Source organism: Phlebotomus papatasi, chromosome 1 (assembly GCF_024763615.1).
Source record: "Phlebotomus papatasi isolate M1 chromosome 1, Ppap_2.1, whole genome shotgun sequence".
Taxonomy (NCBI): Eukaryota; Metazoa; Arthropoda; class Insecta; order Diptera; family Psychodidae; genus Phlebotomus; species Phlebotomus papatasi.
Genome location: NC_077222.1, coordinates 105526115 through 105554037, shown reverse-complemented (window position 1 = coordinate 105554037; position 27923 = coordinate 105526115). Strand labels below are relative to the sequence as shown.

Below are 27923 nucleotides of genomic sequence, written 5' to 3'. Positions count from 1 at the left end.
TTCGGCACTTTTTCCCCCCTAAAAACTTTTTTCTTTTGGTATTTGTGAGTTGATTATATAGAAAATATGTAGTTTCTTGGGAGTATTTTCCGTGTGATCGAGTACCATAAAGTTGGTGTAACATTGGGTCTGGACATGGTATAGTAAATCCAGTACAGTTGGGCTATGTTGGGTGTAGTTGAAAAGTATGAGTGGGGAGTGTATTGGAATAATTGGAATATACTTGGGATGGGACACGGGTCTCTGTCTCGCTCATGCTGGGGCTACAAAAGCACAGAGACAAGTAAGAAAATACTTTGTGTTGATCAGAAAAAATTAGCGAGTATCTAACACCATCAGTTTGCCAGTGACTACCAAGATATCAAGATGGAAGACTACTGGGGTCTCGCGAGGAATAATGGTACGACTTCCCTCAATAATCTCCAAAAAAAAATCCTCTCCATCAAAAGATCATCTTCTGCTCTTTTTTTTACTCTAATCCAACTTGCAACGAGAGTTTTTGTAACTGTCAATTATATAAGCGCGGTTTAATTCGCGGTCTCCCTCGTACCAACGAAAAATCATCCAATAAAAAGATATCATATTTAATAAGTTGTGCTCCAAACTCCATTCAATCACGACCTCTCCTCCGAGACATTCTCACAAAACTTTTTCACCACCTCAGGCTGAATTTCAAAATAAACACCTTAATCGATTATTTTTCCTGCACATTAAAAACAAAGTGATGAAGTTTTGTGGTATTATCCAGTCATTCAAGTTTTTTTTCTCTGTTGAAAATATAACAAGAAAAAAGTGATAAAAAAGCATCTCGACTGAAGTATATCAGTTTGAATTGAAGGAAAAAGTGTCATAAATTCAATTTTGTGTGGTGTCAAAGTGCCCATAATTACATGGTTTTTATTTTTCACAAAATTGATGGATCACTTCCAGTCTGAACCAGTAAATGGAAGAAAGACTTCTTATTGACGAAGCATCTCAAGGATCTCGAAGAGTATAATTCAAATTGAAACATACAAAAGTCAAAGTGCAACAAATTGAACCAACTATAGAAACATTTCTCATCGTTTTATTGCTCCAACACCACGGAGAGGGCTATATTAATATAATCCCTCGACTTTACAATACCTCGAAGAAATTGCCATCAACTCCCCCAGGAATGCATAATTTTATGGAATATCCCTAAATTGAAGTTTTGTGAAAAAAACGTTAAGTTTTTTGACCGGATATGGAATCTGTAGGCCAAACGGTTACAGATAGTGACTTGCGAATATCAATGGACCTCCCCATAAGTTGGATTAGTTTGTGAGATTGACTTTTGAGATACAGTGTGACTGCAATAATGTTAACAAATTTAGAACAGTGATATCATTTACATTATCGTGTTGCATTATTCCACTATACTGACTTCAGATCTAAGGCTTAGCCATATGGCTTGACTGTTCAAATTTTTTATCAATCAAACTTGTCAGAAGAATTCGACTTGTTCGAATATAAGTCGAACAACTCGATTTTTTACAAAAATCGTTTTATTCGCTTTTTGGATACTTCTTTATATCCTCTACCTTCCCTGTGAATATCATACTCAGCTTCAAATCTCTCTCGTGTAAAATTTGCTTACTGCGAGTTATTCGTTTCCTATTCTGAGCGGTCAAAATGATCTATTAGACTCTAAAAAAGCAATAAAATTGCTCGTTATTTAAAATTTTGAGACCTTCGAAAATTGGGCTAAACCTCTAAGTCTAAAGATCGCTTTAGGGTAAGATGGGGTAATTCTATATCATGTCTATTTTGGAATTTTAAGAGTTCCGCACTGTTTCAGATGCTCATAAAGAAAAAAAAGACTACGAAAAAGTACAAGACTTTAAATTCGGAAATCCTGAAGTTCCAAATTGAACATGATTTTAAATTACCCCAAATTACCCTAATACAGGCTTCAGATCTAAAGCTTAGCCATATGGCTTAACTATTCGAAATTCTTATAAATTAATTTTTTTTAGAAAAATTTAATTTAAGGTTGAATAACGACTAATGACTAGATTCTGAAAAACCAATAGAATTGGTTGCTATCGATTTTGAGACCTTTCGGACCTAGGCTAAACCACTAGTCTGAAGACCGCTTAAGTTCCGACCGAGGTTTATTAACGGGTTTATTAAAAACACACTAGGCGTCTGTTCAGCTTTGTAATAATATTTCAAATATTACAAATGGCATAATATTACTTAATTATGCCAAGCTTTTTCTGTATTTTTCGGTATTTTTTTATTATAAAGAAATTCGTTAGTTAAATCAGCATCTGTCGTAACTTCATTTATACGATTTTGAAATTCATATATAAATTTCGTTGGTTGGATCAACAACTGTGCTAACTGCATTTGCTTTGTGTTTGGAGTTTGCATTCGTTGTAAACGACGCATCACTGGATGGCATTTACAATGAATACAGACACAAAGCAAATGCACTTAGCAGAGTTGCTGATCCAATTGGCGATGTGTCGTAACCTCCATTTATAGTGAACTTACGACACATTCTCATACAAAATTCTTTCTAATCCGCATTTGCCGTAACTTCCTTAGCTCATTTATTTGACTTGTAATTTGCAGCGATATAATACATCTCAATAAAGAGAATCACACATTTTTCCAAATATCCAAAGACAGTGCGCAGAATGGAAAAATAAATAATTGTAATACTCCCGACCTAGGGTAAGATGGAGTGCTTTGGAATCATGTCTAACTTGGAACTGCAATATTTCCTAACAGTTTTAGATGGCAAAACGAAAAAAAAAAACAACTAAGAAGTACTCTTCAATGTAAAGTCTCGTACTTCTTCATGATTTACTTATTGTCTTTGACCATCTGAAACAGTGAGAAAATCTCAAAATTCCAAAATAGACATGATTCCAAATAACCCCATCTTACCCTATCTGCCATCTTTTCAAATCAAACGAAACGACGCGACACACAAAATTTATTTTAAAAAAATTAATTGAAAGCTTTTAGTGATAGGGATAATGGCCCATTTGACTAATTTAATAAAATAGAGGCTCTTGTCACTAGAAAAATTCAAATTGATATTGTGCATCTTGACAAATTCTCGTAACTTCCAAAATATCCGTACATTGAAGTTACGGCTTTATAAACGATGGAAGTTACGATCAAATCATACGGTGTTCACTGGTAAAAATAAAAGGATCAAATTGATCCAAATTTGATCCTTTTGCAAAGGATGGATCAAATTTCGAACTCTGCACATTTTTCATAACAGAACATGTTAATTTGATTCATCCTATGCAAAAGGATCAATTTGATCCTTTTATTTTTACCAGTGTTAGCTTTAAATCGTTTTCTAGATTTATTTCAATTTGACTTACAGTTTATTGATTTCACTTCATTATTTTGATTCAAAAATTATGCATTCAAGGCTCATCATTAAAAAAAATTATCAAAATAAAGTTACGACAAATGCTGATTTAACTGACGAAATACAAATCACAAACTAATTCACTCCACTTTTTGTTATCCGGCTGAATGAAGGTGATAATGATAGGTAAAAACTCTAATGAGCAGCGGGTTCTTATGAATTTTTACCTGTGTTTGACAGCTGTCATCTGTAAAATATATAAAATTTTGACACGTATAATTTAAAAGACGGTTTGTTCGAAACTCGTACGGGGAAGTGGCGCACCTTTGAAATTGGGATTTTTCTCCTATGTTTAAGTGGAACTGAGCAACATCAAAATGTAATTTACCTTCTCAATCTATTTGTGCAGCTAAGACTCATCACGATAAGGCTGAATTTTATTTAAATATAGGTGAAAGATCCCAATTTAAAACGTACCTCACTTCCAAAGGTGCCCCACTTCCCCCTATGGATTTGTCAATAGTAACGCCATCTTTACGTTAGTTGACATTTTAGAGAAATATTAAGTGATTTTTTTATAGAATGTCTGTAAAGTTTATTTGAATTTTTATGACGTATGAAAGGACCTACTATCGTTAATATCATTGATTTTAATTCGTTTACATTAATGTTAACTTTATGCAAGTTGTATTTTTCATATCTCACCTTAAGTAGGGTGAAGTACTCTTCTTTCGAACGTTCATGCCTTGGAATAATGTGAATTTTATTTTATTTTTCCTGCGAGACTTACACATTTTTATTAAATCTTTTAGCTTATCATCACTTATTGATAATTATGTGTAAGTCTCTTAGGAAAATTAAAAGAAATTCACATTATTCGAAGACATGGACATTCGAAGGAAAAGTATTTTCCCCTACAGGCGTATGCAATTTTTTTTGAGTTCTCAAACTCACAAGATAGACCTCATTATGAATTATAATATTTGACATAATTTTTGTGTCCATAGTGGTTGACTATTTATTCAAATTAGGTCATATATTATCAGAAAATCATCTAAAATTTGGAAATTTATTAACAAATTGTATTCAAACAGTAAAATCATAGCTTCGGATTTTTTTTTACGAATTTTCATTCTATCTAATTGATTGTTTTTCAAATAAGAACTTGAGAATTGCGGATTTTTAATATTTAAAAGAAAAATCAATTGAATTTTCTTGTGATATTTGCTTCTTGTTCAGTGAATTCCCATCAATTTATTTGTTTTCTTTTCATAGTGAAAGCATTTTTAATAAATCTGATCTTTCAAGATTGAGTGTAATGCCCTAGACACACTTATGACTTAAACCGAAAGACGGCTTTACGTAATTATAATCAAAATAATGGTCAGATTGCATTTCCATCACTTTCTGTCCAATCCGTCTCTCAGTTTAAGCCCAGAAACGGCTTAGTTAGTTGGAAACTTATGGGAATTTAGTTAAATCATTATTCTTATTATAATTACGTAAGTCGTAAGTGTGTCTAGGGCATAAGTTGTGCAAAAGATTTGTATACAAGATCAGCAGATGTCTTGAAATATTAGTAAACTCCCTCGGAACAACTTCGAAATATTTCAAGATGCTTTCTGCAGTAAACAGATTTAAGTTATTTTTTCAAAATAAATTTTAAGAAGGGCTTTTGACAAAATAATTGTTAATCAATTGGGGCAAATTTGGTATCATTTGAAAGGTCTTTGAATTTGGGTTATTTTAAAATCAGGGAATTTCAAATTAAACCGGTTTAAAGCAGTACAGTGCGTCGGTAATTAATTTGTACAAAATCGGTTAACTGTTATTCTTAAATTTAAAATTCAATTCTTTATGGCTCCGGTACACCTTTCATGACATACGCAAAACTCTTAAGAGAGAAAAGAATGTGAATTTCGACTTTATGAAATTTTCCTGACCTAAAAGGTGTGCCGGAACCATTAAGATTTACGTTGTTTTGGGTGTTTAACAAAATGGTAAACAATTTATCAAATTTCCAGTCCTATGAATAGCTTTATCCCGCGAATATTGGACAGCTTTGCTAATTAGTAAGCAATTAATACGAAACCAATTTCGTTGTCACATGGCTTGAAGCGCAAGTTCGAGCATTTCGCAAAGCTAGGATACAATAGCATCCCCTTTGTGTTCAATCATCCTCTCACCAGTCTTCATGAATGGCACAAACAATTTTACAACTCGGAAAAAAGTGAGAAGAGAGTGTATTAACATTATGGAGGATGCTGAAAATTTATTATCATTATAGATATACATAAAGACTCTTGGTTCGGATGCATATTGAAAGAGTCCACGGCGAAGTGGAAAGAGATTTGTGTTGATTCAATTAAGTTAAATCAAATATTAAGAGAAGTACACGGGACTAGCAGACAACATTTTACTTTATCTAACTCAAGCTTATCCCCAATTCACTTCATCATTGAGAAATTTCTTTCACTTTTGCTTTGAATTTTCCTACTGATCTCCCTTCCATCCCAAGAAAAAAGAAGAAGAGATTTCAAACCCTTATCAAAAATTCACTCAATATTCAATACACCAAAGCGATTTTTCTCCTCTCAAAAGCCCAAAACAGTGTGAAGTTCGACAGTACTTGAGCAAAAGGAAAAAAGCACAATGAAAGAGGAAAAAAGGTCGATCTCAATACCAAAAGAACCATAGAAGGAAATCCAATGAATTTTCTAAAGGCGAAGACTTAAGAGAGCAAAAATAACCATTTACCACTTGTATGGATTATATGTCGTATTTTTTTGTGAAGGTACTCGTTTGAGGAAGAAAAATGCGAGAGTTCAATAGCAAATAATTTACATCAATATTTTATTGTTAATCAAAAGTGAGCAAAAGAAGTTATATTTCATTTTGCCTCAAGTCCAAGATAGAATAAATGACAGAGTGTGTGAGAGAGAGAAAAACACACAGCTTATAAAGCATCTTTTAACTCCATAACAAAGACTTAAGTGGCACCCTGATTTCCTAATCAACCACAATAAAACTGCACACAATATGCCTCCTTCCTAACCAAATACATTTCGGTATAACATCTACACCAAGCACCAAACTAGACTGAAAATTCTTCATATTGCCATAAAGGCTCGGCGTGTTCTGGGAGAATTTTAGCATGATATCACTACACGAGCCACTTCAAATCGCTACTTTAGACTCTCACAGGGGTTCATGATAAGCCACAGATTAGTCTCGAGGGTAATTAGAGTTAAACTTGCATCCTATCCACTTTTGAGCAGAGTTCGTTGAATTCAAAATTTGAAAACTTCTTTTGAATAAGGGATTGCGCACAGAGTTTTTTACTATGATTTCTTTAGTTAAGAATCTTAGTGACAAAAATTAAAGAAAAAACTCCTGATTAAAAACCAATTAATTAAACTATTAATTATATAGGCGAAAAATTGATAAGAATATATTGATCAGTAACCCTTCACGTATGACAATTTAGATTTATCATTAAAGTCAGGATTAAAGTACTTAACGAGGGCCCTTATCCAGATATTTACAATAAAAAAGGTTACGGATATTAACAGAAAGTTTTTACATGTTAGAATATAAAAAGAAAAATTAAAAAGCAGTCAGGCAAAATTATTTATAGATAGATAAACTTATAATAGTTTATTGTAGGTTAGATTCTTAACGTAAGCTAACTCGGATTGCATGCAAATTCGATTTGGAACTAAATATGAGAGATATTATACAGCGATTTGGAATCGAATTTCTGAAAAATTGCAAACTTTTTATTTTTAAATCAAAATATCTAGCATGTAAATGAACTGACAGAAAGATGATAGTGGAATGTAGACAAAAATCTCCTCTACAATTTTGCCCCAAAACTTAATCTTGTCGATTGCTCGGTAGCCGAGATAATCCAATTTATTTGCTTTGGAACACGTTTTTTTTTTAGAACAGTGGGCATTTTGTCCATGTCACGAACTACAGCAATGTCAATAATGATTGAATTTTGTAAGGATTTTCATTTAAACCTTTATGTTGATACAGTAGTCGAATAAAAGCGGTCTTATTAGCAGCTGCATATTTTCGCAGTGTTATTCTGGGAAAACCCATTTATTTTACACTAAAACGACAAAATCGGACTGGTGGCATTGTCTGAGCAACAAAATTTTCTTTGAACGAAATGTAGATATAAATGTCCATTACAACTATGCCGAAGTAATCATCAAAATCGGTTGAGCAAGAGTTGAGATAATTAAGTTTATGTAAAGTAAAAATTAGTTTTGTCGACTTTAGCGCCAGTTACAGCGCTTTCCGAGACCCTTAATTTGCGCCCTTCCTCGTCAAATTCGGTTAAATACTATCAGAGATATGGCAGTTTGAATTTCGTGAACTTTGACCCCTCATATCTCCAGTTTTATTTTAACCACAGCGAACCCAAGCCACTTTTTGTAAATTTCATAGCCTAGGCTACAACACTCTAAAATTTGATTTACTTGCACAATGTCGTTTTTGAGAAAAATGAGTTTGACTTTCGGCACCACCGTAGCGCCACCTATGGTGACATTTTGAACTTTCATCTGAAATGCTCTCAATTCTTCCGGTGTTCGTCAAAAGGGTATTCCTCTTTCAAATTAAAAGAATCTGGTTTTTCTCCAAAGCTTTCAACCCTTGGTATGGGTCTCTTTCAGTGGGCCAATTTACAAACTTTTAAGTATTTAAAAAACATCTAACGTCTGACTAATTTTAAGCATTGCCACATTCACTCTAACTCTTTCCCGGGGATTCTCACTGTTTTATTAATTTTAAACTATTTTATTTGATTTTTGAAAATATTTGGTGCTCTCCGTGTTGATCTTTCACTGTCGCTTTGTCTACTCTGTTAGAGTTTTGTTCAAATTTCAAATGAGGCAACAAACTTTTGACGCATGAAAAATGAACAAGTTTTGGAAAACAATTATCCTTTTTATGAAATGAAATGAAATAGTTTTTTCGAAATACATAAATTTAAGCGCATTTACCATTTTATGACTGAGCTGTGCGTGATTTTAAGCGCAATCTTAGCTGTTTTATGATTCAGCTGTACGTGTTTTAAGCGTAATCGTAACCGTTTTATGATTCAGCTGTCCGCGTTTTTAAGAACGATCTTAACCGTTTTATGATTGAGATCTGCGTGTTTTCATACGCAATGTGAACCCTGTCATGATTGAGCTGTACATTACACAGATTTCAAGCAACTAATTTGCAAACTGAAAAATTTTAAAAATTAATTTTTTGTATTACTTTTTGCACCTGGTTTCCCGAACGTAAATGAGTCAACAAACTTTTGATATCTACTGTATGTTTATTATTTGTGGTTGCAATTTTAAAGAGCAAAACGATGTATAAATAACTATGTCGTTTAACGCAATAATTATAAAATTTCACCGGTTCTGAGAAATCTAATGTTATTATTTAGTGCAAGTGCAGATGACCTCGTGAGATTGCAAAATTCGCGTTTTATCAAGCGCATAAAGAAATATTTTCAAATCACTTTTGACTATATATGTGGCAAATAGGGTAACTGTACCAAATTTTGGCCAACTTGCAATTTCGACCACTTCTTTTGTTTCTCAAATTTCCATGAACTTATAGATATTGCATATTCTGGGGATTGTACAAAGCAGAAAAAACAAAAAATGACTCTTCGACGAATGAGATGACGTGTAGAAGACTATCTATGGGAAACTGGGGCACCACCAAACATGGAGCAGCACTAAACACTAATTTTTATTACTAAACTACTTGGACTATCTGGACCATTTCTTCAGTGGACAAGCATCCCTATAATGCCAATAAATTTCTTTAAGTCTTATCCTCTGAATTCGAATATCTGATTAAAATATCTCAGTATTTGGTACTATCCCGTATTTGGTGGTGCCCCAGTTTCCCTTACAAAGTTCTAAATTCTAAGCAACACTTCTTAAAGCATTTTAAATTTAAGTTCTGGCGCTTGCATGCAATTATGCCAAATTTTGATAGGGGAAAGTACCGATTTTTCGTATGATCTCAAGTTTATTAAATTTTAAAACCAGTTTTTAAAATATTGGTGCGATCAATCACACTTTTAGAGAAATACAGTGGCGGCTAAAATAATAGAATCACTTTGCAAAGCTTATTTTTTTTAACTTGTATTTTTTCCCAATTTGTTGATATAATTCTGGCTGCTAGAGCACTCCATTTTACAAAGAATACGTCAATTGTGAAATTCATTTCGCCCAAAAAATTGGAAAACTGTCATTTAGGTGGAGGTGGGGCTACTTTGAGCTGTGGGGTTACATTGATATGCGATTTTTTTGCATACTTCTAAAAGAAACTACGCTTTAAAGTAATGTAAGTTAAATAAACAAAACTATTAAAGAAGTAAATAAAATAATTGTAAGGTCATGCTTCCTTTAGAAGTATGCGAAAAAATCGTATATCAATGTAGCTCCACTGCTCAAAATAGCCCCACCTCCCCCTATGGTTTCTAAATATGGCTGTATTTAAACTTATTCGATTTATAGACCACATTCTTTAATTTAAATGAAAGTGGTTCTATCGTTTTGTTCAAACCAAATTTCACTATTGATCTATTCTGTGAAAAATATAGATCTCTAGCGCCCAAAGCAATATTTATTTGACGTAAGGTAATGGGCTAAGCGTTCCTTCAAAAATCGTACTCTACACCCCGTGCCTTTGCGCGAATCTTTCTCTGTCGGGACACATATTGTATGCAAAGAAAAGATCGTTATAACGACAAAGACTATACAGCCTAAGAAGAAGCATTTCCGCCGTTTGGTTTCGGAGGCCGGTCACCAACGCTGAGACGGCGGCGGACTCATGGTAAGGGTGGGAAATGTAGAGTTGAATAAATTAATTATTATTATTATTTGAACATTTATATATCAAAATTATTTTAACGAATTGGAATAAACAAAAATGCCAAAGGTAAAATAGATGTCTTTGCGGAGTTGATTCTATTATTTTGGCCGCCACTGTATATAAAATATTCAGTCATTACAAAGCTTGGGATCGTACGAAGTATGGGCACTGTCTCCTAGTTACCTTATATGGAGGATTTCTAGGAAAGAGAAATTTCTTCTTGGGGACTATTGGAGTCTTCTTTGGCCAATAAAAGATAGGCATGCAGACAGTCAATAGAACTTTACAATGGATGTTAGTTCTTCTGTGATCAAGAATATTATGCAGATTAGATAAGGCTTTCTGTGCGTAATTATGAATCCAAACTTTATTGGTTTTATCTGGAAACTCTTTAAAATAATGCACAAATTTTAATTGGGAAGATGAAGGTTTAATCCTCAAGATAAAGTATTTATCTTCAGAAAATCGAGGTTAAAGGAGCAGAAATTTAGGAATTTGATTAAATTGTAAATTCTGCAAATATTCCGGTATTGTTTGGAATAAAGGCCAGGCGATATGGTAATTTGTGCAGACGATTGTAGAAAGATAAAGAACTTTATCAAAGTTTATACTAGCTGTATTCTTAGTATAAACATTGTTTGTAAGATATTTACTCTCATTCAGAGTCTTGCATATCACAAAGTCATTTTTCTTTAAGCCCAAACTTCCCCTACACTCATTGACTTGGAGAATAACAGAGATTTTCCACATATTATCATGACTTATTGTCTCTATCACCACTGAGACATATTGTCAAAAGTGTCCCCTTATCAAATGGATTTATTTATAGATCGCTTTAGAAAATATAACAACTCATAGAAGTTGACACAAGTCCAAAGTTGCATATTTTTACTCAAGATCATTCAAACATTTCCATTTGGGTATGCAATTGTGATATTGAGATAGAAACTATCGTATCCGATAGCATCTGAAATGAATGAGACAATCTATTTTTAGTTAATATTCCTCAGCTAAACAATTCACTGTCACATTCTATCCCCCCATTGATAAATTCTCATTGTGGCAATTTTACACATTTTACGATCAATTCACCAAGATATGCCAAGCAAGTGGATCTTAATTACTAATTCACAAAATTCTATATTCTTCCCCGACCCATCAATATGATAGGCTCTTCTGACACAATGATAAGGTCATCTAACTAATTAATAAAATAGGAGAGAATGAGAATCTTTTGAGAAATCATGCTTCATGAACAATTTCTCAGCAAGAGAATGGTAAATTTTATTGCTCAAAAATTAATATAATGCAATTTAAAAAGCTATAAACCCCCAGATTTTCACTTGAGCATTCTAAGAAATAGGAAAGAATAGCAAAAAGAAGCTGAATTCTTGCAAATTTCCGTGGAAATTCTCAATTATTTTCGTCATGCAAAGCTCTTTACCATCTTTAGTGATTATTATTAAATAATGTCAACTCTCGAGAGGTTTCTTACAATTTTCCTCTTGATCTTTTAGAATGCTTCTAAAAGATAGGAAAAACAATTAGTCAATGCCCCACAATTTCTGATATTAAATCTCCATTCATCTCGAAATAAAGCACAAAAATTGACATTAGGTTGCACGTGATGATTTTGTTGCAGAGAGATAATCATTATACTTAATTATTTCTCATGGAAGAGAAAGATTAAATTATACAATCAACGTTGATAGACAAAAATGTGTTTTGTATGTTAATTTTTTTTTCCCTGCCAAAGTAATCAGATATAGCGTTTTTTTCTGTATTTTTTTAAATATGCGATAGCCGAGATAAAATCCACTACTAAAAATTGTAAAAATTGCAACGGAAATGAATGGAAAATTATTTCTCGTCCTCCTTGCCGATTAAAAAGCTAATTTTCTTCACGGTTCTCGGTGTAAAAATTTGCAAATTTTCCCTCAAATATCAATAGATTGATTTAGTACCAAAACTTTAGAAAAAAAATCACAGAAAATACCCACAATTGATACTAGAAAAAATAAGCGCGCATCAGATGAGAAGAATTACTTCCCCGTCAGCATATTTTTTTCAATCTCATCAATTCATCGAATTTACTCATGCAGAACCATGGATTTAGCACAATATTTGCCTCACTATTCGATTTTTTTTTTATAAATACATGTTTCTTTTTAATTAGATCTCTTTATGCGGGGAGATACACATATATTTTGTTGATTTTGTACTCAGACTCTATCATCACATGTTTGTGCAGCTTCAATCAAAAAAAAAAGATAAACAACCCGAATTTTTCCAATTTTCGCATCAGATTTCCATTGAAATTCAATAAAATGGAGACTAAATTGTCATTTTTTAAAAAGTCTTTTGTCTATTTTCGCACTCCAAAATTAATCCTCCGTGAGTAAAATTCGCTTTTTATCTCCATTGCACGATACGACAATTTTAAAGTAATTCCATATAATCGAAATTTTGGAATGCAGAGGTCTTTGTTGATTTTTTTGCGTTTATGTGACACGCAATGCACAGAAAGATTCATTTTAAAGTAAGCACATGAGAGTGATTTTTGTGATATTTAATTCAAAAACGGTTAGAATCCGCCAAGGGGCTTACTAATTCAGCATTGAAGTTCATTTATTAGACATCTTTCCAAAAATCTACCTTAAAACCCATATAGGGGAGACTGGGGCAAAATTAGCCAGCCTCAGAAATGAACAGTAGGGTGTTAAAGTTTTCCTTAGAAGGAAAACTAAGCGAACAAATATTTATTCAGAGTAATTAACTCTCTTCCTATAGGGTGAAAGGAACACTTATTGACACTTTAAGAACTCGTGTCAGTCCTTATTGACACCGTATTCTGTACCATTTGGAATAATAAATTTGAACTGAATACTTATCCTTACCGAAAAATGTAAATTAATGAAAAAACGCAATATCACTTACATTTTATTAAATCCATCATTTCGAAAAAAAAGTGTCAATAGAGGTTCCCTGTCGAAGAGGTGTTCATTCGACCCTACATTGTAGAATTTTTCAGTTTAAACATCTTTTCACAAATTAAAAGCAAAGACAAAATTTATTTGCTTGCAAATTCTGCCCCGATCTCCTCTATATAAAAAACGTTACGTTAAATTCTTCAAATTATTTAAGAGTTAGGGTAAGTGTGCCAAATTTTGGCATAGTTGCATATAAGCACCGAAGTTCTAAGTTTGAAATCCAATAATTTTAATGCACATTGATTTTTTTGTTACTTTCTTTTCGGGAGGGTTGTGGGGAAGCTTGAAAACTAGTTTATCATCTTTGTTTTCTTTAAATCACTTCCTAAAATATTGAAAAATTAATAAAAATATGGGCATTACTTTGGGTAGTATTCCGACCACTTTGAGTGAAATACCGGCCACCTTTTTTCTGATCACCTTTTGTGACGCAACGGATAGAAAATTTCAAAACGTCAAACGGAACGAGTTTAATATTTAGTTTAATACGTTTATATGACCCACAAGCCCTGAGATCTACTGTGTAATTCGTCCTGAAAACCTGAAGAGTAGCATCTCAAATTTACGCGCAGATTCCCGTAGCAATTTGCCTTTACTGAACTGTTCCAAAGCCTTTTCCACATCATCTTTTTCATAGAAGCGATGGCTTTTTTTCTCTGGACATTATAGAACTAAAAGATTTAAAAAAAAAACATAAAATGAATAAGAAATTTAGAAAAGCAAAAGATGTTGCCGGAATAGGCAACACTACCTCACCGGAGAGACGCTTACAAAGTATATACTCTTTTACGCGAAATACAGGATCTAGCTGGGAAATTTTACCCGAAATTTAAAGATTGGTTCACTATTAACACAAATATAAAGAATCTTTAATGAAAACTAATCAATTTTCATGAAAAACACAGAAGGAAAACCTTTTGCACTTCACTACAAATCGTAAGACTTGTAGAATCACAATCGATAAGTCACATTTTTTGTAAGACTCTCGCACTGAGTTTTTACAACGCAATTTAAATTCAAATTATACCTAAAATTTAACGGTGTTTGTGTTAATACATTCTTAATCTAAAATTAATAAATATTTACAAGCAAAATGAATTCATTAACTATTTGAAGATGACATACATAATTTTAATTATTTATTTCCATGGCCGAAATTATACTCAAAGTGGCCGAAATTAGAAGCAGACCGAAATTTGGCACACTTCCTCTAAAGTGACACATGCTTTGCAAAATGCATGAACTCGTGAGTTAAATGCTATACCTCAAAAATACTCCCATTTTATTTACTATTACAAGTTTACAACGGGTTTAAACTGTTTCATAAATTACTCAAAATATCGCTCAAAATAGCTGAGGAGAGGAGTAATAAAATTGACTTCCGTCAATTAAGTTATGTCAAAGTTAAGTTCAATTGAGTCTGTCAGTTAAGTTCATAATCGAATGGAACTGATTTAGTTTTGTCTTAAATTCTAAGACCTTTCCAACGGGCCTATATATGACCCCATTCGGTTGAGATATGCGCTCTCTAGAGCGTTTTTAACGTTTGACCTTGGAACCACTGATAAAGTGATTATAGCTGAGATTTCACTTGAAAATTCTATTTTGAGTTACATTTTGGTGATAAAGAATTGCGTCGAGTAAACTGTTTCCAGAGACAAAAGCGAATCACATTGGCTAGACGCGATTCTGTACTCCAAAAATGCAAGTCAAAATCGAATTTTCAGATATTTCTACACTGAGAAAAAGAAGAGGCTGCGATTAACTTTTTTCGTCATGACTTTAACACTTTTTGGGTGTAAAAATATATCAACAATTTTTAAATATTATTATTACACCTTTTAAGGGTAAAATCAACATTAAAGAAGGGTAACTTTAACCCGTAATACACCTAAAAAGGGTAATATTTACACCGTTTTCGGATCAATACTGCAGGGTAAAATTAACATTTCCGGAATGTTATTTTAACTTTTTCGGATTTCTCTTAGTGTAGTAGCACGGACCCCGAGTTGCACGCATTTCGAGGTCGCTTGTAAAGAATCTCAGCTACCATAAGCTTATCTTGGCTTATCATTGGTCATTTTCTATTTTAAATAAAGTCTGACTGAGGAAGGTCAACAAAAGAAACAAAAAAGTTCAAACAAATTTTTTAATGTTAATTTTACACCTTTTTAAGTGTAAAATTAACATGAAAAGGGTAACTTTAACCCATAACACACCTAAAATGCATAATATTTACACCGATTTCGGATAAATAATGCAGGGTAAAATTAACATTTCCGGAATGTTATTTTAACTGTTTCGGATTTCTTTCAGTGTATGTTTAAATGGAACTGAGCCATATCATAAATGCAGTTTAGCTCCTCAATCTGTTTGTGCAACTAAATTATATCACGATAAGGCTCAATGATATTTAAAAATCAGTGAAAAATCCCAATTTTAAAGCTGCCCCATATTCAAAGTTGCCCCATTTCCCTCTATTTGTGATTTTTCCTTATTATTCCAAAGAATGTTCTAATGCATTGATTTAATCCTGGATTTTTGTGCGAAACGATTTAACTTGCTTTCCTGAAAATCAATTATTCGAATTTCGTGAATATTTATCGAATAATCCGAATAAAATTCGAATCCCAAAAATGTTGCGAATATTTTCTGAGTATAAGAATTATTTTGAAAATTACAAAACGTGTCTTAACCTATTCCTTACCATGGTATTATACATCATACGCAAATTGAGTGATTTTTGATGATTTATTCCTGGGCAATTTTTATCCGAATTGCTGTCGGAAATGGATTTTTAGTAACTTTAGTTCTTCAATTACTTGGGAAAAATAATCCGACAGAGATGAAAATACATTTTGTTATTGTTTTCCTGCTTTGCGGAAGGTCATGTAAAATTTTTGCTCAAAATGGCAGACGGAAAATACGTCGTTTCGTCGAATTTGTTAAAATTGGCCTCTTTCCTCTTTTCTGATTTGAATTCTAGTTGCCAATTTGTTTTCTTGGATAGTTACTCTATCTAAATCAATAGAGTTTGTAATGAATTAACGCACAGAATTTAAATTCAGTGACCGTTAAGACGTGTGCTTGAGGGCGAATCCCCGCGCCCCCATAATAGATTAAAAAAATGTCTTTTCAAAAAATTCATCTATTAATCTGTGGGAAACTAATCCCAAAATATGAACATTCTATCTCAAGTATTTCTGGTACATTGACTGAATGGGTTAATGGCTAAACTTTGGAATGAGATTATGAAGAAATTGTGACATTTGCTGATGCAAGCGGCAAAATGTGTAGAGCATTCAGTAAGTACCGCGAGTATATTGCAATACTGGGCTAGATTTTGACAATAGTGAATGTAAACCATCAATTTCTGCCTCTGCAAAATGCCATTTGAATTCGTCCAATTTTGTCAAGCTTTGATATCGACGGATAAACCGAAAAACTGACCAGAATTCCTTTGATATTGCAAATGGTCGATATTATTATGATTAATTCTTCGAGCATTTAGACCAGAAAGCTATATTTGCATACACCCCCGCATCATTAAATTTCCATGAAGGGCTCTTATCAAACCCAAATTTCCGATTATGACTTTTTCCTGGTACTTCACAATCAACTGGATAGCATTTCTAAATCAAATTTAGACAGTTTTTTAGCGTACTCCCACATTGCATTGAATCCGGAATAATTAATCTAAAGATGCATATTGTTTCTCTTCCAATAAAGGTTTAAACTGTACCCCGCCAGCAATTGATGACTTTCCCAGGGATTATTTCACGGAGGAGCAGCGACAAGCTGGTGCTGTGGTGCTTCACATAGTCGGCAGTTTGTATTTATTCGCAGCTCTGGCTGTTGTCTGTGATAAATACTTTGTACCTGCCGTTGAGAAAATATGTCAAGGTAGGGGTCTTGCAATGGGATACCTGGACATAGGGGGAGGGGGAATGTGATGCATCTCTTGGTCTAACTGGCGTCTTGTTATTTTATCTGGTACAGCACTTAATATGTCAAATGACGTGGCGGGAGCGACATTCATGGCAGCAGCAACATCAGCCCCCGAACTCTTTGTCAACGTGATTGGGACATTCATTACGGAGGGTGATATTGGGATAGGCACCATAGTGGGATCAGCTGTATTCAACATTCTGGCCGTGGCAGCGTGCTGTGGCATTGGAGCTGGAATGGTGAGTCTCTCTTGTTCTTTCCCAATTTAATTGTACATGGAGCATCTCAATCTTGAGCATCTCGATGGCTTCCTCTGTGTCCAATTTAGGTGGTGCCGCTCGATTGGTGGCCCTTAACGAGGGATTGCTTAGCTTATGGAATCACCGTTGCCATTCTCATTTGCATAATTCACGATGAACGCGTGGAATGGTATGAGGCTCTAACGCTCGTGCTTCTCTACATTGTTTACATAGCCGTTATGTATTTTGACAAATCCTTCCAGAAATGTGCAAGAGGTAATTTTTATCTTACACACATGTCATGCACTCAAAGTATTTTTTTTGTGTTCTATTGTAATTAATTTAATCACCATTATTTGTCAGTAAATGTCAGTGATAAGCTTAGATCAGCTTATTGTAGGTGAGATTCTTAATTTTAACCAATGTGATATCTGTTCTAAATCGACTTGAAATATCGATTACATGTCATCTATCATTAACCGTATTAGTTTTCCAAATTTTATTCAGTTTGGGATAGGGTATTACCACGAATATCAGTCCAAAATTCATGTTAATCTTTTAATATAGATTCACTTTTGCAGAGCATTGCCCCCTGGCTAATTACGTAGGGGAAAGCACGCTACTTTCGAACAACTCAAGCTTCGAACAATTAATTTTTTCAATGTGTTTCAAATTAATTTGGTCTATGAATGAATTTGGCCTATTGGAGCTATGATTGACATCTGTTAGACACAGAAAAAAATTAAATTGTCCGAAGCTTGAGTCGTCCGAAATTAGCGTACTTTCACGTTTTTTTTCGGAAACCGTAAAAAACGAAATTTAGAAAACATCGAAATTTTCACGCAAAATCATCCCCTAAGTTTAAAAAATTTAAACTTAAACAGAAGCTCAATGAATACAATCCTATCAACTATACTAGTAAACTAAAATAGATTTAAACCAAGATCACTTGCTTTATAGAGCGAGAAATGTACCGTTTGATCCGTTGGAGACCCTTTATTGCTCAGTTTAAATTCTAAAAAAAAAAATATAGGCTTTTTTTGACCACGTAATTAGGAAAATCCCCTTAATGAGAATTAATTAAACAAAGTCTCAATGAATACAATTCAATTACCTTTAATACCTGTGAATTCATGGTGATTTATAGGGGATTTAAACCCGGATACTTGCATCACGAAATGTGCACGCTACTATACCCCATTCAGGATTAAGAGCAAAAGAGTGGGAAAGTTTCACGAATGTATAGCTTTCAAAAATATTAAATTTTTGAATAGTAAATTATTAATGGCTAATTATTACTCTTAAATAGCCAATACCAAAGAGAAATTGGCCTGGTTCAGTTGGCTTCAGATTCGTAGAAAAGCGTTTGGTAAATGAACTTAAAAAGAAACTTCAGCTCCGTGAAAGTACCTTGTCGGTCTTTAAAGCTTTAAATTCTCATATAAAAAGGATTTAAACACATTAATGACTATGGTATATCATACACGAAATTAAACGATTTTGGATTATTTATTTACTTAAAGATGTTTAAAGATAGCAATTTACATTAGTCCTTAAAAGGCGTGCGAAAAATAGGTGAACAGATAGAAATAAGGTAAAGTGCTCTCAAGTCGATCGGTTCCTCAATTCGACCGGGAGGGTTATTTATTCAATTTATTTATATTTGCACTAATATTTGGCGTATGATCCAACACTAATAGGTCAATTATTCTATAAATAAATACGAATCAGTGACAATTTTATAGAAATTCACCATTAAAACATTCAAATATTGACCACCGGTTGAGTCGAAGAACCGGTCGACTCGCGGGCACTTTACTTTACGCAGAACTTCTTCTTTAGGCATGAAATAAACTTCAAATTGAATTGAATTGAACTTCATGGAAAATTTGACATTATTATGGATGCATATTTTGAGATCGTGCTGTTTTTGATAATATTTTCCTTCACTCAAGTTCTAAATTTTAATTCGAAATTGCAAATTCTGTTCCTAGATAGTTACACTATATATACAAATAGCGTTTGTAATGGTGTAATATCAATAATTTAAATTCAATGGCCGTTAAGACGCGCGTTTGATAGCATTTCTATTTTCGGTATTTCTGGTGCATAGTTCTAAGGGGTCATTTTAATTTAAATATTTAGCACGAGAAATAAATATATTGAAATCTGAGGAAATGAATATTGAAGTTTTAAAATTCATAGGCTCATCAAAACTTTCAGATATCCTAAATATGTTTAACATTTCTATGTCAACTGAATAATTATACAGAAATTTTATTACAATATTCGTTAAAGAGTTTTTTATATCTTTTGTCTCTATATTGGACAAATTTCCATTTAGCAAAACTTGCTACAGTTAGTGCAGAAATTTTGTTAAGAAAACGTTATTCGTTCATCATTCAAATGACTAAGGGTAGTGCTTAATTCTATTCATTAACCTATATCAATTATTGTGTATTTTTACCCGAAAGAAGGTACTCAGAACTCACCAAGATGAGACGCCAGTCTTTTAGAAGTTTACTTAGACAAGAACTTAGATAACTCATGCCCTAGACACACTTACGACTTACGTCGAAAGACGGTTTAACGGGTTTAACGTAATTATAATAAAAATAATTATCACATTACATTTCCATCAGTGTCTGACTAATCCGGCTCTAGGCTTAAGTCGTAAATGCGTCTATGGCATTACGTATCTTTTCGAGATATTTACGTCCCGAGAACGTTAGTTCTTGCAATTATGATTACCACTCCTATGGTAATCATAATGAGAGCATGATACATTTTAGTATTGATAAACTGTTATTCTTTCTTTTCTAAATATTTAAAATAATACCAATATTTTTACCTCTGAAAAAAAAAATTTCTTTTGCAAGTAAGCTTCTTTGAAAGAAGCATCAGTAGGGCGATGTGGGACTACATTGAGTTAGGGTTACACTAAAAACGCTACTATTTGCATATTTCTAAAGAAATCTGGGTTCTAATGCTCTAGATAGACTTACGGCTTTAGTCGAGAGATTACTTTTTAGGAAACTGTTGGGAATGTAGTCTGATCATTATTTTGATTATTATTACGCTAAGCCATCTTGCTGCTTAAGCCGTAGGTCTGTACCGTACAGCAAATAACGTGGATATATACAAAATAATCTGAATCTAAATTAAATTATGGCTAAGTCAAGTTTTTTTCAGAAATATGCAATAAAATACTCCTTTAATGTAGCCTCACATTTCCCTAAATTATTAAAACGGTCGGTAGGAATAGTTAGTCATTGTTTGATTTAATACGTTTATGTTAATATTTAAAGAATTTGGCATTTCGATTTAATGATTTTTCGCGGAATTATGTACTTAACACTGAATCTACCAGCACTGTGAGAAATCCGAAAAAGTTAAAATAACAATCTGGAAATGTTAATTTTATCATGCATTATTTATCCGAAATCGGTGTAAATATTATGCTTTTTAGGTGTGTTATGGGTTAAAGTTACCCTTTTTCATGTTAATTTTACCCTTAAAAAGGTGTAAAATTAACATTAAAAAATTTGAGATATATTTTTACTTCTAAAAAGTATTAAAGTTATGAGGAAAAAAAGTTAATCGCATTCCCATTTTTTTCTTAGTGAAGGCATTAAACTTACACTAAACCTTCCAAGACTGGTTAAATTGACGGGGTTAAAAACTTTTTAAAATTGAAACATATTTAAACGGTACACATTCGCTATCACATTTTGTGATTTTCTTAAAATATGCATGTAATGAATTTTTCAGTGTTTAATTCAATTTTTTGCAAGAAAAATTTGTTGAGTGTCCTATACCTACCGCGGTCTGTCATTTGATGGAGTGTGCTTGGAAAAACGGACGGTAGGTTTAGTTAGCAATTATATAAAAATTGAATAGTTAAACACCAAATATTGCTGTTTTAAACAAAATAAGGCATTCATTAATTAGGAGTTTTTAAAAATACTTGGGTAAGGTTTAAGCTCAATCTTATGGTAAACCGATTCGAATCGATTCGGACTTGTTACAAATTCCAAGACCTTTCTAGCAAAAACAACATTATAGCACTAGGTTGAGAAATACGCTCTCTAGATCCTTTTAAACTCTTGACCTTGAAAAATCTTTAATAGAGATGATTCAAAGGTATTTTCGTATATGGGCAATTTCCAATAAAATATCCAAAAATGTACTTGCAGTGGCAACAGATGAGATTATTAAGAATCTCACCAAAAGTTCAGAATTTCGTTCAACGTTTAATTGCAATGCTACCACAAGGAATTTGAGAATTAGACCACAATTTGCACAATTCACATTTTTATGTATCATTGGGGCACGTTTTCCCGTAGGTAGTTTGAAGCACGCACGACAACGTAGGTCTCACGATGGCACGGCGAGTATTCGGTCAAAGAGCAGTCGGGAGATGGGTAATTTTGTCATAATTGTGCACCCAATTTCACCGGATTCTAACCAAGCAATTCAACCACAGAGACTCTCGAGGCTCACCTGCCCCTTCGAATTGAGCACTTCCAGCAGAATGGAAACATCAAGAACATCACCCACATCGATGCCAGCAACAATGAACTCACCTCAGCCATTGACACACAGTCCAAGACGACTCCTGTTCGGGTACCAGAACCACCGCCAGCCACGGATACTCCTGACAATTCCACAGTCGACGTGAAGCAGGACACTGAGGGAGGAGTACTGAAGATGGAGGGAAAGGAAGTGCCAGAGGATGCGGAGGAGAATGAGGCATTCTCGCTCCTTCGGTATCCCTGTGAGGCCAGTTGTTTCAGGCAATTCGTGTGGTTCATCACCTGGCCCATCCACTTAGTCTTCTTCTTCACCATCCCAGACTGCGAGAAGCCGCGACTCAAGAAGTGGTTTCCGGTCACATTTCTCATGTGCATCATCTGGATTGGGTCACTGTCCTACTTGGTGGCTTGGATGATAACCATCATTGGTGAGAATAATTTTTCTAATAAGTCACTTAACTTTTTGAACAAATTGCGACATTGTGGGGACTTGATTTACCTTATGAATCGATAGTTGAATTTTCTTAAAGTCGCATTGAAGTTGAATCAAAATTTGAGCATACTACTAACTTTCCTTCACCATATCCTTCAGAATTTAATGTGATACTTCTTGCTTACTTTCCCATTGCACTTCTGATTTAATCCAGCAAAAGAATTTCAATCATTTCTCAATGCTGTGAACTTTTGCTTAAAGTAAACTCAGATTGACTTTGATTGTGATATGACTCCACTCAAAAACTATTTTCAGAAGTAATATACACATTATTAAATTCAATCGGAAGACTGCAATGCACTTCTCAATCTGAGCGAAAAGAAATGACATGACTTGATGCGAAATTAAATATCATATAATTCAATATATTCGCGAGACAGATAATTTTACAGATAAATAAACCCACACCATTTTGCCTCTACCACTGGGTTGGGTTCAAAAGGAGAGAGACTTGGGAGTGAAAAGAGAATCCATCAATCAATATTGTGACAATTTTTTACTTGATTCACGGGTTCAATTTTCCACACAATCGATATGCCAATTTATTTGCAGGTGACACTCTCAAGATTCCAGACTCAGTGATGGGTATCACCTTTTTGGCAGCTGGAACGAGTGTACCAGAGGCCGTGTCAAGTGTCATTGTGGCGAAACAAGGTGAGAAGCTACTGATAAGTTCGATTTAGCTCATAACAGCTGTGATTCTTTCATTGGAAATTCAATTGGATTAGTCAGTACTTCAGTGATTTTAGATGATTTATCCCTGGGCAATTGATATTCTCATTGCTGTCGGAAATGGATATTTAATAACGTTAGTCTTTCAATTACTTAAAAAAAATAGCCCGACATGGAAATACATTTTAAAATGTTTAGGTTAAAAAATCATCGATAATTTCTTTTTAAATTAAATATATCACTGTACCACAGTGCCGAACAAAATTGTACCAATATGTTTCACAATTCTCTATAAACTCTATAAAGCACTTAGGGTAAGTGTGCCAAATTTCGGCATAGTTGCATGCAAGCGTCAAAGTCTCAAGTTTGAAATATAATATTTTAAATGCAAATTGATTTTTTTTATTCTTTCTTCTGAAAGAGTGTTGCTTGGAACCTTGTAGACAATTTATCGTCTTCATTTACTCTAAAATCATTCTTAATATATTTTAAAATGAATAAAAATATAGACATAGCTTTGGTACCCTATTTCGGCCACCTTCATTCTCATAGTTCCTTGCCCTTCGGGAATTCTTCCAATATCTTTTTCACGTCATCTCGTTTGTCGAAGCTACATTTTTTGTTATTCTTTTGCATTGTATAATCTCTAGAGTACGTAAAATGTAAAGGTTCATGGAAATTCGAGGAACAAAAAAGGTAGCCGAAATTGCAAGCTGGCCGGAATTACGCACACTTACCCTAATATCTCAAGATCTAATTTACATTTTGACTGAAACTTTTTTCCTTAGAGAGCTCTATTATTAAGCTACAAATTGTGCCTGTATTAGGATTTTTTGAAAAAAAAACTAATATTGTAGAGGCTTTTAAAAAAAGGATGTATTGGTACAATATTTGTCACTTATACGCAAACGCTATTTATTGTTCTAGAATTTTATTTTATAAACTATATATACGTAAATAGGAATTAAATTTAATAACTCCCAGCCGTTATTAATGCATTTTGTTTGTATGATCATATCCGGAATTTTCCACTTACTACAATATAAGTAATGATAGATTTGAGTCAATTAAGTTCTTATACACTGTGAGAAATCCGAAAAAGTTAAAATAACATTCCGAAAATGTTAATTTTACCCTGCATTATTTATCCAAAATCTGCGTAAATATTATGCTCCTTAGGTGTATTAGGGGGGTTAAAGTTACCCTTCTTTCACGTTAATTTTACCCTTAAAAAGGTGTAAAATTAACATTAAAAGATGTTGATATATTTTTACACCTAAAAAGTGTTAAAGTTATGAGGAAAAGAAGTTAATCGCACCCTCTTTTTTTCTCAGTGTATGAAAAAGTGTATCAATAATGGATTTTGGTCCAACAAAATGGTTGCAAAATATGACGTAGGTCATATAACAGAGATCAGACTATATATCTAGGCTTAATCCAGTTGTAAAATTATCAAATCTGGACTCTAATCAAAGTTTATTACCATTTTTACTGTATTTGGGTGAAAAATTCGCTTTCGGCGAGTTCTAAACTATTAGCTAGCCTTTAAAACTAATCAAAATCGGAAAAAAATAAATAAATAAAAAAAGAAAATAAATATATGGATGATATATGATTTAATAAACATATAATAATAGTAATTATTATTATATTACAAATCATTATAATGAAAAAAGAATTAGGGAAAATATGCCAAATTTCGGCATAGTTTCATGAAAGCGCCAAAGTCTCAAGTCTGAAAAATAATATTTCCAATACATACTGACTTTTTTGTTACTTTTTTTTAACGCTAAACCTACCAAGACCCGGTCAAATTGACCGGTTTAATAACTTTTTAAAATTAATATATATTTAAATGGTACAATGTCGCTATCAAACTTCATTAATTTCCGAAAATATGTATGTAATCGTTATATTTTTCAGTGTTGAAATTTTAATTTATTCCTCTTTTCCAAGAAAAAGCTATTGAGTAGCCTACCCCACCGCTTTTCGTCATTTGATCGAACGCGCTAAGAAAAACAACCCAAAACGGTCGATAGGTTTAGTATTAAGGGATGTTACTTGGAACCTTGTAGACAGTTTATTGTCTTTATTTTCGCTAAAATTAACCTTAATACATTTCAAAATGAATAAAAATGTAGACATAGCTTTAACGACCTATGTAGGCCACCTTGATTCTCATAGTTTCTTGCCCTTCCGGAATTCTTTCAATGTCTTTTTTACATCATCTCGTTTATAGAAGAGACATTTTTGTTACTTTTTTGCATTGTATAATCTCTAGAGTATGCAAAAATTGAAAAATCATGGCAATTTGGCTAATAAAAAAAGCTGTCGAAATTACAAGCTGGCCAAAATTTAGTACACTTACCCTAATAAAAAATCCAAAATAATTTGTAAAGCGTAAAAATAAAGATACAATGTCTTTTAGCAAAATCTGAATAACCAAAGAAATGCGTAGATTTATTCATATATATTCATAAATCTTCATATATATTCATAAATAAATATTCATAAAAAAATATTCATAAATATTTAGGGTAAGTGTTCCAAATTTCGGCATAGTTGCATGCAAGCGCCAAAGTCTCAAGTTTGAAATGTAATATCTTTAATAGAAATTGATTTTTTTTATTACTTCTTTTTAAGGAGTGTTGCTTAGAACCTTGTAGACAGTTTATTGTCTTTATTTACTCCAAAGTAATTCTTAATACATTTTAAAATGAATAAAAATGTAGACATAGCTTTGGTGCCCTATTTCGGCCACCTTCATTCTCATAGTTCCCTGCCCTTCAGGAATTCTTCCAATGCCTTTTTCATGTCATCTCGTGTGTCGAAGCTACATTTTTTGTTATTCTTTTGCATTGTATAATCTCTAGAGTATGTAAAAACTAGAAATAATGGAAATTCGAGGAACAAAAAAGGTGGCCGAAATTGCAAGCTGGCCGGAATTTGGCACACTTACCCTATCCCGCTGGCAGCCAAAATCCAGAACGCCAAAATCCCGAAAGTCAAAATTCCGAACGCCAAAAGTGCCTACCTACGACACTTAAGAATTCAGCATTTTGGATTTTGGGATTTTTACCCGGATCTATTTACCTCTAGACAGAAAAAATATTTCGTAACATTGTTCGTAAATGTTTGTGAATTCTCACTGGAGAGTTAAAAAGTGCTCATAAAGCGTATAACCCACAAACAAGTTCGTAAAAGTTTGTACTTTTTTCATAAACATTGTTCGTTACATGATCACTTAACGAGTATTTTTTGTTCTTTTACAAACATTTGTTCGTAAATTTAATTTAATTTAAGTTTTACAAACATTTGTTACTAAATTTTTGTCATTTGTTAGTAAATTTTGTCATGTACAAACAAATGTTTGTAAAAAACAAAAAATGCTCATCAGCTGATTGTGCTACGAGCAATGTTTGTAAAAAAGCACAAAATTTCACAAACTTTTTTGTGGATCATACGATTTTCGAGCAGTTTGTAAGTTCCCTGTAGGAACTCACAAACATTTACGAACAAATTTCATCTGTATATTGCATTTAGAATTACTTAAAGAGCACTTTAAAAATTTTTCAAAAACCTTTCTTTTTTTATTACATATCTTTTAATCGAATGTATATATTAATTATGCCACGGTTTTCGAAAGGTTTTAAAATCTACAATAAACAATTGTAAAAAAACAAAATAAAATGTCCAAATCGAAGCCCATTTTAGCATTTTAAACCCTGAATTAGGCACTTTATTTAATAATTAGAATTAGGCACTTTATTTTATCATTTATATTTTTTCCTAATTTTTCAAAAATTGTTTAAAAACAATAGTTTACTTTTAGAAATATCCCAAAAAAAATGAAAATCTTTCTTTTGATATAACTTTACTTTTTAAAGAAAAGAATTTAATTTGTATATAATTAGCATTTTAATTTAGTTTAACTTAATTTAAAAATTTTCCGAAATATGAATTTTGAAAACATCTACTCTATGAATATGAGCTCAATCGTAGATGGTTGACTGACGCACAACACAGCAATAGCTGTGACAATGAATGAATCACAGCTAATGGGTAGCTTCCGTGGTGGGCGATTTGGGGTTCTTTTCTTGACAAAAAGTGGCATCCATCTCTTTCAAGGGCACGGATCAATGGGCATAAGCAATTCAATTGGATCCAATACGTTCGATATTCTACTGTGTTTGGGTCTGCCATGGCTCATTAAAGCCGCCTTCCTGCCCATTGAGCCTGGTCACCACTGGGTCGGCATCAATTCAGCCGGTCTGGAATACTCAGCCATTTCCCTGCTCTCCACCCTCCTGATGCTCTACATTACATTCTCATGCAACAAATTTCGCCTCGATCGCAGAGTTGGACATGTGTGTCTCATCATGTATGCGGTATTCTTAATTCTAGCTAGTTTAATTGAATTAAATGTGTTTTTCCGTGTCAATTTGCCCACCTGTGGCCGGTGAGCATTTTTCCAGCCACTCAATCACTGAGAGAAAAACACACAAAATCACCAAAAACACACCTAAGAAAAAAATTCCACGTAGACATTTGATTTTATAATTTATATAAAATTCCCCTCCTCCCTTCCCCCCACATTCCCTTCTCCTTAGTACCCCGACAGGAGAGATTACCATTTGGGAATTCGATTGAAGAGATTCCCTCCAGAGAATCCAATCTCTGTGACATAAATCTCAATTTTCTGTCGAGAAATTAATTTGGGATGAGATGCGAAAGAAAATGAGAAAGATTATGGGCAAAGCATGAACAAAGTCATTTGAGAAAACAAAA

General features: G+C 33.2%; 1 protein-coding gene across 2 annotated transcripts; it reads left to right on the top strand.

The window, feature by feature from the left end:
• Positions 1-156: 156 nt before the first annotated feature.
• On the top strand, positions 157-27923 carry LOC129799059 (sodium/potassium/calcium exchanger 3-like). 2 transcript variants are annotated; one of them, XM_055842662.1, is made up of 8 exons: positions 157-400; positions 16978-17151; positions 17248-17435; positions 17525-17711; positions 21782-21859; positions 21922-22398; positions 23016-23117; positions 27264-27923. In XM_055842662.1, the coding sequence occupies exons 1-8, from the start codon at positions 367-369 to the stop codon at positions 27596-27598; spliced, it is 1575 nt and encodes a 524-aa protein (XP_055698637.1). In that variant the 5' UTR covers positions 157-366; the 3' UTR covers positions 27599-27923. The 2 variants fall into 2 exon arrangements, with proteins under 2 accessions (XP_055698637.1, XP_055698638.1); XM_055842663.1 differs by lacking the exon at positions 21782-21859 and having other exon boundaries at positions 311-400.